Source organism: Protomyctophum parallelum (assembly GCF_964188405.1).
Source record: "Protomyctophum parallelum genome assembly, chromosome: 10".
In the NCBI taxonomy this organism is placed as follows: domain Eukaryota; kingdom Metazoa; phylum Chordata; class Actinopteri; order Myctophiformes; family Myctophidae; genus Protomyctophum; species Protomyctophum parallelum.
The window spans coordinates 45,962,160-45,974,729 of record NC_139704.1 but is presented as its reverse complement, the minus strand read 5'-3'; the positions used below and the strand labels follow the sequence as shown (position 1 = coordinate 45,974,729).

Here is a 12,570-nt window from a genome sequence, read left to right as displayed (position 1 = left end):
CACCACCACAACCACGTATTCGTGACCAGTTAGAGACAGTGCTTATTTAAATCTAATATATAAACCTAGAAAATGAGAACATTAAAACCAATATTAATTTGATCCACACATTTTGTTTTAAATATATAATCTCAGTCAACATAATTACCAGGTTGAGACGGGACTTTGAACGTACCTTCAGAAGAGCACATACGGGAACTTTTGTGTGATTGTTCCCTATAGAACTGCCAGGTTTGTAGAAAATCCCCTTTAGAGGAGACCTCGATTTCACCACCAATGATTTATATCTACTATATGAATTTAGACTATATATTTATTTAACAACTAAATCATTCATTGGCAGTGCCACACTGTCACTCACACTGTCTCACACTGTCACACTAACCGGCGGTCACTAAGTGAAAGATTTAACCAAAATAACAAAATATAGTAAAAGATGGGACAGACTGACCAAAGCCATATAAGGAGAATGGAACAGATAATTCCTAGAGAGCTGTCAGTAATGTAAATCGGCCCTGGGGCTTTGGCAGATCAACATGGAATTAATTCTGTAATGGCCTTAATTAAATGGAGCGTGTCTTGAGTGTACAGGGTTTGATGAGGTCAGATCAACAAGAGTTGCTGGCCGGCAGGCCCTTCCTACAGGCCGACGAAGCAGCCCCCCTTTTTTTTACTGTCCCAACCAGGTCCCAACTCTGTCTGCCCAGTGCCTCCCCAGTGCCTCCCCAGTGTCTCCCCAGTGTCCCCCCAGTGCCTCCCCAGTGCCTCCCCAGTGCCTCCCCAGTGTCCCCCCAGTGCCTCCCCAGTGCCTCCCCACTGTCTCCCCAGTGTCCCCCCAGTGCCTCCCCAATTATTATTTTTTCGCGAAAGATCCTGCTTTATAGGGCGCCAGATTGCTCAGGACCGGCCCTGGGTCTCCATGTATATTGCAGATCTATAGGTGACGATCCAGACTTCTCCATGTATGGTTATCCAGGGTTAGATGAGGTGAGGTCAGTGTCGTGATCTTCATATATATGGAGAAGGCCATATATGGTGGCGTGACGTGTCACAAGGCGTGATGTCATGAGGCGTGACCATTATATGGAGGCGTTAAGGAATAAGGGTCTCCATGTCACGAGGTCAGATCCATATATGGAGATGTAAGGCTCTCCATGTCACGTGAAGTCACAAGGCATGATTGACTTGTCACGAGGCGTGATGTCATGAGGCGTGACCATGTATGGAGGCGCCCTACATCCAACCAGAAAAGTCTTATTTGATTGCATTAAATGACTTTAAACAACATGAATATTCACTCTGTCACTCACTTTGACACTCGATTTGCCACTCGATCTGCCATTCATTTTATGCATTCGCATAACCCTCTATTGTGTTAGGAACCTGTGTTACTTAGGAACCTGAACCTGGCAACCCCGACAGGGCCGCTCTCTCTCATTCTCACGAGGTTTTCTCCTCCATCCTTTTCTCGGAGAGTCGGCACCGTGTGTTCGCTGCCTTCAGTGCCCGGCTTGGTCGAGTGCATTCACTGCATTCACTTTACACCCGTAAAACCACCATGCCGGCATACTTTCAACGGCCGGAGAATGCTCTCAAACGAGCTAACGGTGAGTACAGGGTGTCTACTATTTCACCAAGATGTCGGGGAATGGAGACGCACTACTAAAGCCCCCCCACACCCCAGTTGACGTACCTCCTCTGCTAACATGCTAAATGCTACAGCTCCGGTGGAATGGCGGGGAGGCCATGTTGCACACAGTCACTGCTGCGGCCACTAGGCCGGTCTCATGTTAGCTAGCTAGTTAGTGGGCCAGCGTCCTAAAGTTAAAAGAACGCTAGCAAGTCTTTTGGTTGTTGGAAAAGCGGTTATCAAGTGTCCAAAGTGTTGATGGCTAGATGTTGAAGCTTCACAAGATGTTTATTTGCCATGATAATGTCATTATGTCATGTGAATGTACTGGCAGTGGTGGTGGTGGTGCTGGGCCTAGATTAGTTGGACATATGGATGGATGCACTTGACAAGTGTGTGTGGCCAATGTAGTGAAAATGGGGCTGGCGTCAGGTTCAAGTTCAACCAGGGGATGCGTTAATAATAATAATAATAATAACATGGTAGTTAGTATATTCCTGTTCTGTTCTTTTGGCTATATAGAAGTGTCTTATTTGTTTTGTACGTCTCTAAATGTTTTGATGAATTGATTGATTGAAATATTTAACAGTTTTCAGAATTACAGTACATTTCAAGCACAAACTCAATACATTACAAAGACTGTTAACTGTGAGTGGACGACCCTATTAAGCATTACACTTGTTTACAAGTGGGTCCACCATGTTCAATTCATCAAAACATTTACAGACTTACAAATAGACACTTCTATATAGTTACAGAACAGGAATTCATCATAAAGGAAGCAAAAAGGGAAAAGAAACGTATACAGTGAGGGGAAATGGGGGGGTGGGGGGGATTCAGATTTTATGGGGGCCAGTTTCGAATTGCAGCCGTCCGTAGGTGCCCTTTGAGAGCGGTTTTGAAGGAGTCAAGGCATTCACATGCCTTAATGACTGTTGGTAGGGTGTTCCACATTTTGTTGGCATAGGAGCGAAAATAATTTAGTCCCTTTGTGCCGAATCTGGGTTGTACATGGTTTGTTGCACTCCCTCTGGTGTTGAGTTGTGAGTTGTGCTTGAAATACTTGTACTGTAATTCTGCAAACTGTTCATACATTATTTCAAATCAATCAGTAGTAACGCCGTCCAATGTTGGTTTTGGTCAGAGTTCCTGGAGGTTGGCAAGAAGCAGCCAGCCTTGGACGTTCTCTACGATGTCATCAAGAGCAAGAAGCATCGAACATGGCAGAAGATCCACGAGCCCATCATGCTCAAGTACCTGGAGCTCTGCGTGGATCTGCGCAAGAGCCACCTGGCCAAAGAGGGGCTCTACCAGTACAAGAACATCTGCCAGCAGGTTCGTAAAGGACTTCTATTTGAGGGGCGCCAGAGCCATCTAATAGAAGAGTTGTGATATTGAGGGGGCAGTAACGGAGCGCTGTTCATTCATGCAGCCTGCCCTGAACTGAGACCAGCTGGAGTTGGAAATGGAATTGTTTTCAACGAGGGCGGCTGCAAATAAGAGCAATGTTGGGCATCTGTGCAACATGCCAACTGTAGTATTGTTTGTTTGTTACTTGTAGTATAAAAAAAAAGACCATCCCTGCATCCCGGGACTCATAACATTGAAAACCTATTTACATCACTGTGTATGATGATAAGAGCGCTTTGCTTTCAGTGTTTACATTTGAAGCTTTTGTCTTAATTATTAGGTGAACATCAAATCCCTTGAGGATGTGGTCAGGGCGTACCTGAAGCTGGCCGAGGAGAAGACGGAGACCGCCAAAGGAGAGTCTCAGCAGATGGTCCTGGACATCGAGGATCTGGACAACATCCAGACCCCAGAGAGGTAAGAGTCTCAGCAGATGATCCTGGACATCGAGGATCTGGACAACATCCAGACCCCAGAGAGGTAAGAGTCTCAGCAGATGGTCCTGGACATCGAGGATCTGGACAACATCCAGACCCCAGAGAGGTAAGAGTCTCAGCAGATGATCCTGGACATTGAGGATCTGGACAACATCCAGACCCCAGAGAGGTAAGAGTCTCAGCAGATGGTCCTGGACATTGAGGATCTGGACAACATCCAGACCCCAGAGAGGTAAGAGTCTCAGCAGATGGTCCTGGACATTGAGGATCTGGACAACATCCAGACCCCAGAGAGGTAAGAGTCTCAGCAGATGATCCTGGACATTGAGGATCTGGACAACATCCAGACCCCAGAGAGGTAAGAGTCTCAGCAGATGGTCCTGGACATTGAGGATCTGGACAACATCCAGACCCCAGAGAGGTAAGAGTCTCAGCAGATGATCCTGGACATTGAGGATCTGGACAACATCCAGACCCCAGAGAGGTAAGAGTCTCAGCAGATGGTCCTGGACATTGAGGATCTGGACAACATCCAGACCCCAGAGAGGTGACTGTCCGCATTGACCATTGATGTCAACATTTTTGTTCATTTTATATGTCGGACAACATTTCCACATCTCTTGTTAACTAAATGTAGGTTTAGAATCGATCATGTAGATGGGCATTGAGTGACCCTGGGTGTGGCAAACTTAAGCCCAGCACACACCGGGTGTGCAGCGACGCGGCACAGGCGTTGCCGCGCGGCGACGCCTGGAAAACAGAACGGTTTCTATCGGAGCGTCAGGCAAGGCGTGAACACGCGTCGGACGCCGCCGGTGTGCGATAGGTTCATTGTAAATAACGGAGGCGGCTGTTTTGACGCGCGGCGTTCGCAGACGGTGTGGGAGGCCCTTGAGAAGAGATCCTAGATGCGGTGTTGAATTTGTCGACTAATACAATGACGGAACATGTTTGTCAACTACCTTTGACATATAAGGACTATATAAGTAAAAGACAAGTCATTTTGCACTTGGTTACATGCTGAAAATAGCAGATAGCAGAAAATAGCTCACAACGCGTCGCAATTCGAGCTTGTATATCGGCTATTTTATGCTAAATCAACTGTACATTTAGTCGACTAAAATCTTATGATATTTAGTCGACAACACTAAATCATTCCAGGTGACTAAAATGTGACAAATCAAATTTTGCTGTCAACGCTGCTTAGATGCTCGGTCTCATGATCTGAAAAAAAAAGAGGGCCGTTGACATTAAGCTTCCCGTTTTGAACATTTCCTTTGAAGTGTGCTTCTGAGTGCTGTGAGCGGAGAGGACACTCAGGACCGTACGGACCGCCTTCTCCTCACGCCCTGGGTGAAGTTCCTGTGGGAGTCCTACCGCCAGTGTCTGGACCTGCTGAGGAACAACTCCAAGGTGGAGCGCCTCTACCATGACATCGCCCAGCAAGGTGCGCAGTGGACACGCAATGCTTCAGACCGTTTCTACCGCTAGGACACACAATGCTTCATACCGTTTCTACCGCTAGGACACACAATGCTTCATACCGTTTCTACCGCTAGGACACACAATGCTTCATACCGTTTCTACTGCTAGTATCCATATTCATTGTATTATTATTGTTTAACCCATTCTGACCTGAGATCAGATTCTAAAAATGTCTTCTACATCCTGACAGTTTTCTGAAAAAGCTATGTTTCTATGTCAGTCGTTATTTGATTTAAAAAAAATAGCAGACCTACAAGCTCGTAGCGCGCCACTCGGTGGCGCGCTATGAGCTTGTAGATCTGCTATTTTTCAATAGCTAAAGCATAACATGATGCTAACACCAAAAGGGGTTCCCGCCCAGAATGGGTTAAATTAATGTTTGCTATTATGTTCAGGACAGGAGTAGTGAGTAGCCAATTAGTTGCAACAATAACTTGGAAAAAGAAGTGATAATATTTCAAATGTATTTACTAGGCTAGGCCTGTACTGGCCTAGCGGTAATCCAGGTTATGTCTACCTATCAATAAAGTCATAAAAAGCCACACATTAATTATTTTTCACAATTGTCACAATCGGTGATCTTCACTATTTCAATACAACACCAATGTTACTTCATTATATTATATTATACATTTCTACGCATTATACATTGGTCACTGTCCTGACACACAGCTGTTTGTTGGGTTTTCTGCAGCGTTCAAGTTCTGCCTCCAGTACACCCGCAAGGCCGAGTTCCGCAAGCTGTGTGACAACCTGCGCATGCACCTGGGTCAGATCCAGCGCCACCACAACCAGAGCACCGCCATCAACCTGAACAACCCCGAGAGCCAGTCCATGCACCTGGAGACGCGCCTGGTGCAGCTGGACAGCGCCATAGCCATGGAGCTCTGGCAGGTTGGTCTGTCTTTTACAGGGTTATTTAATCCATTAAATTATAGCGCCCAATCGATTTATAGCAACGGAGCACTTTTACCAACAGACCGGATGTTATCCCGGATGTGGCTGTAGCAGCTAAATGTAGCCAAAACATTCTCGATGCGATCGACAACGGGAGGTAAGGTATTAAATCTATCGCGACTAGCGACAGGACAGTTGGGGCCAGTCTTTTCTTAGTATTGGACGGGATGATTTAGATCGCGAGTTATTAACGTTTTAAGATTTTCGTTCTCGTCGGCTAAACGGGGGACATTTTCGATGACATCTCACTGTTGCGCGACATCGAGTATTGCGCAACAGGTGCTCCTATAGGCTGTGGAGCGATGCGATCCGTTTTCATATCAATAAGCTTCGTCTTTTGGATAAAACCTCGTCTTGGGCGCTGGGTGTTACTAACAGAAAGGACGGTGAACTTCGTCCTGGGCGATCGGGGTGTTGACTGTAAGGCCTAATAAAAAAAAACTTTGGTTTCCGGTTGCCGACCGACTCTATTAAATATGCGCGACTCATATTATTTTATTGGCATTTGGTGGGAAAAAAAAAAAAAAAAAAAAGAAGCTCAGAATGCGACCGAGTAAGACCCAAAAGGTCTTTATTAAAATTAAAATTATCTTTGATGAGACCATTGGGACGCGCGAAGTCAAAATAAAGTTTTCTTTCGTCTAAAATATCACGTGCGCAAATGTTTTGGAATGCGTCATCGCGAGGAGACGCACAACACAACACAACAGTGACAACATACAGCATGGACCTGTGCACGGTGTCTGTGACTGTCCACTGCCCGTGCAAAGCACCGCCACAGATCATACGATTGAGTACAAAAACATTTGAAGACATAATTAAGGAGGTGAAACCGTGCCGGTGTCGGTTTAAGTCCGCAGAAGGGAGACACGACCGAGCGGATAAATGGACTATCATCTCAGCCGACATACTCTCCCCCCCCCACCCTGGAGCCTCTAGGCGCCCAGGCTGGGTGCGTGCTGGGCATGTTTGACTTTCGGTATCTAGCCCTGAGATGCGAGGAGGAGGAAACCCATTCGGCTCATGCTTCTACCCCGTCAGAACGTTAGCTAACGTTAGCTTAGCCCCATATATGTGCTCGGAGCTACAGAATGAGCGTAGGGAGAGGAGAGGGCACATATGGGGCTAACGTTAGCTATGTTTTTGTCTTTTAATAACTAGCACTATAGCTATGTTGATGCCAGCAACACGTTCTAACTTTTTATGTCAAAACATGAATGGGCGTAGGGAGAGGAGAGGGCACATATCATATATGGGGCTAACGTTAGCTATGTTTTTGTCTTTTAATAACTAGCACTATAGCTATGTTGATGCCAACAACACGTTCTAACTTTTTATGTCAAAACATGAGCTGGAAAGCAGAGGTTGTTTTACGTTAGGTGGGTTGTTGCTGACACCACCGTTACCTAAAACTGGATGGCCAATAAATGAAGTACACGTGATTTCACAATGTTTACAAGCATGAAAGATTCATGCCACCCCAAAACACAGGCGCAACTAAATAAAATAGGGGGCTTGCAAATGTAGTCTTAGACCTGCCATGATTCCACAGTTCAAATGAACTGAGTTGCAGGCAGGAGGAGGGGCAGCAGTTTGACGTGACTGTGCATTTCATTACTGTCAGAGCCTTCTAGTTACTGTAAGACAGTACAATTTACAATTTAGGCATTTATCAGACGCTCTTAATCCAGAGCGATTTACATTAAGCAAGAACAAAAAGCATGGGAATACATCACATAAAAATAATTTATCATGAAACATGCGTATTAAGTATTCAACCAGTGTGTGGACATTCTATTCAAAGTTTTCAAATGTTTAGCTGTAGGCATGTAGACGTAGTGTTATGTGTACTTGAACCATTCATTATTTAAAATATGGTATTTCAGGCAAATATTGAAGTTATTAAAAAAGAAGCCTATCCATCATTGCCGTAGGAAAAAAAAAAGTTTAAAAAAAATCCTCTCTACCCATCCTTCCCACGAAAAAATAAAAAAAAATAAAAAAAATTCCTTGCTACCCAACTTTCCCACGAAAAATAAAATAAAAAAATAAAATAAAATAAATTCCCTACCTACTCAGCCCAAAAATGACAGCCAATCGGAAACCAAAGTTTTTTTTTTTTAGGCCTAATATCCTGCAGTGTCTTGTTTTGTTGATGACGGTTATCAAGCGGAGATGACGGGCGAGACGAGTTCTGAGCGGGGAATGAAAACCAACATGTTGTGGTTTTATTGTCAGCATATTGACGACTTTTATCCGCCAGTTTAGCCCCATTTCTCTCAATATTCTCGGTACAGTAGCTCACTAGCTCTGCCCGGTTCATTGCCTGAAGCACGATTGATGGATTGATGCATACAAGGTCAAGTTTAAGATCAAGGTTTAAGGTTGAGTCAATTAGGGATGGCCATTTGGGGACTTTTTATTAACCGTGTACCATTAGGCCTTGTATCAAATATGACTGACTGTTGTAACGATTCAGAGATACCTGACAATATCACTGAGACAGTTTTATTTATTTTTGTACAACAATTCTTATATGAGACTATTTAAAAATGAAACTTCTGCGACCCAGCCCAGGGGATGAGGGAGTGACGTCAGGACGTTGGTACAGATTTCACCGTCTGTCCGGCGTCCGCTGTAATGCTGCCATAATGAAGTGACATTATTCCTATAAAACAAACGTGTGTTGCACTGTTGTTTTCTCCCTTTCCTGTCCTCTCGCTTGTTTTCTTTCTTTTGCTCTCGTTTGGTTGTTTTTCTCTCTCTCGTTTGTTTACTTTAATGAAAATACTGGCGCTCTGTAATGACGTCACATCAGTAGCGCTTGGGTCGTGCTGCGGGTGACGTTTTGGATAGTTTGACATGTGACTCGGGTCACTAAATCTGGTCGTTGCATTCACACTGAGACAGATCTCCTCAGATCGGTTTTAAATCGGATTTGAAACCACCTCTGAATGTGTGACTCGAGTCACGTTTGAAAACAATGGTCACCATGTGACCCGTCTGCATTTATTTAAGCAAATCTGATTTCTATCTTGAAGTGACACAGATCTGGTTCAGGCTACATTCAGGCTACATTCAGGCTACATTCAGGCTACATTCAGGCTACATTCAGGCTACATTCAGGCTACATTCAGGCTAGATTCAGGCTACATTCAGGCTACATTCAGGCTACATTCAGGCTAGATTCAGGCTAGATTCAGGCTACATTCAGGCTACATTCAGGCTACATTCAGGCTACATTCAGGCTAGATTTGGCTGCCAGTGTAAATCAGGCCCAAGTCTGATATACAACAGAACGTTTGAAAAAGCATCAATGAGCTCAGCTGATCTGATCAGGCAGAACATTCCACCATAAGTGTCCGGCTGCTACAGAGAAAGCACTGTCATATGCACGACATTGATCTCACAGAATCACCGAATCGATGATAACTTTTGAATCCATCTGTTCCAGGAAGCCTTCAAGGCCGTGGAGGACATCCATGGCTTGTTTGCCCTCTCCAAGAAGCCTCCCAAACCCCAGCTGATGGCCAACTACTACAACAAGGTGTCCACCGTGTTCTGGAAGTCTGGGAACGCTCTCTTCCACGCCTGCACCCTCCACCGACTCTACCATCTCTCCAGGGAGATGCGCAAGAACCTGACCCAGGAGGAGATGCAGAGGTGAGGTCCAGGCACCTTGGCTGGTAGTCCAGTCTGGCATTGTGCCGCGGGTTTGACTGCCGATCCTGACGGCCTTTACTGCATGTCACCCCCCCCCCATCTCTCTCTTCTCATTTCCTGTCAGCCTACTGCGATTCTATCACTCTACAAAAAATAAAATAAAAAGGCGAAAGCCACAAAAAGTAAATAAATAAACATATAGACGTGAAGAACACATCCTCATAGCCTCATAGCTTTTAACTGTTATTTAAAACTTAAGCTGTTGAAAAATAGCGGATCTACAAGCTGATGTGCCGTTCGATGAGCTTGTAGATCTGCAATTTTTTTAAACATCTCAAACACGTGCAAATCTTTGAGCAAAAGTGCGTGCAAATCTTTGAGCAAAAGTTTGAGCACCACTGATAACAGTTTTTTCAGAAAAAATGTCAGGAAGACCTTTTTGTAGAATCTGGTGTCGGATCTTAATGGGTCAATTGAACACTATATAAATTTGGTAATTTTTTTAACCCATTCTGACCGGGCACCCATTTTGGTGTCAGCATCATGTTATGCTTTAGCTATTGAAAAATAGCAGATCTACAAGCTCATATCGCGCCACCGAGTGGCGCGATACGAGCTTGTAGGTCTGCTATTTTTTTTTTTATCGAAGAGCGACTGACATTTTTAGAATCTGATCTCAGGTCAGAATGGGTTTAATCAGACCAGTGTGTGTCCAGTGGAAACCTCGTATGAATCTGATCTCAGGTCAGAATGGGTTAAGACGAGCCAGAATGTAATGTTCTGAGCTCCGTTGCCGGCCCTGCTATGCATTGTGCTGAACAAAGGAACGCTTCCCCCTCCATGTGCCACTGTCCAGAATGTAATGTTCTGATCTCCGTTGCCGGCCCTGCTATGCATTGTGCTGAACAAAGGAACGCTTCCCCCTCCATGTGCCACTGTCCAATGCTTCCCCCTCCATGTGCCACTGTCCAATGCTTCCCCCTCCATGTGCCACTGTCCAATGCTTCCCCCTCCATGTGCCACTGTCCAATGCTTCCCCCTCCATGTGCCACTGTCCAGGATGTCCACGCGGGTCCTGCTGGCCACGCTGTCCATCCCCATCACCCCGGAGCGCACCGACATCGCCCGGCTCCTCGACATGGACGGCATCATCGTGGAGAAACACCGCCGGCTGGCCACGCTGCTGGGCCTGCAGTCTCCTCCCACACGCCAGAGTCTGATCAATGACATGGTATGTTAACATACTACACCCACACGCCAGAGTCTGATCAATGACATGGTATGTTAACATACTACAGCCACACGCCAGAGTCTGATCAATGACATGGTATGTTAACATACTACAGCCACACGCCAGAGTCTGATCAATGACATGGTATGTTAACATACTACAGCCACACGCCAGAGTCTGATCAATGACATGGTATGTTAACATACTACACCCACACGCCAGAGTCTGATCAATGACATGGTATGTTAACATACTACAGCCACACGCCAGAGTCTCATCAATGACATGGTATGTTAACATACTACACCCACACGCCAGAGTCTCATCAATGACATGGTATGTTAACATACTACAGCCACACGCCAGAGTCTGATCAATGACATGGTATGTTAACATACTACAGCCACACGCCAGAGTCTGATCAATGACATGGTATGTTAACATACTACACCCACACGCCAGAGTCTGATCAATGACACGGTATGTTAACATACTACAGCCACACGCCAGAGTCTCATCAATGACATGGTATGTTAACATACTACAGCCACACGCCAGAGTCTCATCAATGACATGGTATGTTAACATACTACAGCCACACGCCAGAGTCTCATCAATGACATGGTATGTTAACATACTACACCCACACGCCAGAGTCTGATCAATGACATGGTATGTTAACATACTACACCCACACACCAGAGTCTGATCAATGACATGGTATGTTAACATACTACACCCACACGCCAGAGTCTGATCAATGACATGGTATGTTAACATACTACACCCACACGCCAGAGTCTCATCAATGACATGGTATGTTAACATACTACACCCACACGCCAGAGTCTGATCAATGACATGGTATGTTAACATACTACACCCACACGCCAGAGTCTGATCAATGACATGGTATGTTAACATACTACACCCACACGCCAGAGTCTGATCAATGACATGGTATGTTAACATACTACACCCACACGCCAGAGTCTGATCAATGACATGGTATGTTAACATACTACACCCACACGCCAGAGTCTGATCAATGACATGGTATGTTAACATACTACACCCACACGCCAGAGTCTGATCAATGACATGGTATGTTAACATACTACACCCACACGCCAGAGTCTGATCAATGACATGGTATGTTAACATACTACACCCACACGCCAGAGCCTCATCAATGACATGGTATGTTAACATACTACAGCCACACGCCAGAGTCTGATCAATGACATGGTATGTTAACATACTACAGCCACACGCCAGAGTCTGATCAATGACATGGTATGTTAACATACTACAGCCACACGCCAGAGTCTCATCAATGACATGGTATGTTAACATACTACAGCCACACGCCAGAGTCTGATCAATGACATGGTATGTTAACATACTACACCCACACGCCAGAGTCTGATCAATGACATGGTATGTTAACATACTACAGCCACACGCCAGAGTCTGATCAATGACATGGTATGTTAACATACTACACCCACACGCCAGAGTCTGATCAATGACATGGTATGTTAACATACTACAGCCACACGCCAGAGTCTGATCAATGACATGGTATGTTAACATACTACACCCACACGCCAGAGTCTGATCAATGACATGGTATGTTAACATACTACGCCCACACGCCAGAGTCTGATCAATGACATGGTATGTTAACATACTACAGCCACACGCCAGAGTCTGATCAATGACATGGTATGTTAACATACTACACCCACACGCCA

The 12,570-nt window shown here is 45.2% G+C and overlaps 1 protein-coding gene across 4 annotated transcripts in view; it reads left to right on the top strand.

Moving 5' to 3' along the window:
• Window positions 1–1,450: 1,450 nt before the first annotated feature.
• Window positions 1,451–12,570, top strand: part of eif3s10 (eukaryotic translation initiation factor 3, subunit 10 (theta)) — a 30,386-nt gene continuing 19,266 nt past the window's right edge. For 2 of the 4 annotated variants that reach the window (XM_083775658.1, XM_083775657.1), the window contains exons 1-7: window positions 1,451–1,607; window positions 2,775–2,965; window positions 3,321–3,457; window positions 4,761–4,924; window positions 5,657–5,856; window positions 9,374–9,582; window positions 10,642–10,813. In XM_083775658.1, the coding sequence (XP_083631784.1) occupies window positions 1,559–1,607; window positions 2,775–2,965; window positions 3,321–3,457; window positions 4,761–4,924; window positions 5,657–5,856; window positions 9,374–9,582; window positions 10,642–10,813 (1,122 nt within the window). In that variant the 5' untranslated portion in view covers window positions 1,451–1,558. Of the gene's footprint in view, window positions 1,608–2,774; window positions 2,966–3,320; window positions 3,458–3,530; window positions 3,584–3,970; window positions 4,025–4,760; window positions 4,925–5,656; window positions 5,857–9,373; window positions 9,583–10,641; window positions 10,814–12,570 lie in introns of those variants that run through there. The other 2 variants (XM_083775660.1, XM_083775659.1) reach the window with 2 other exon arrangements.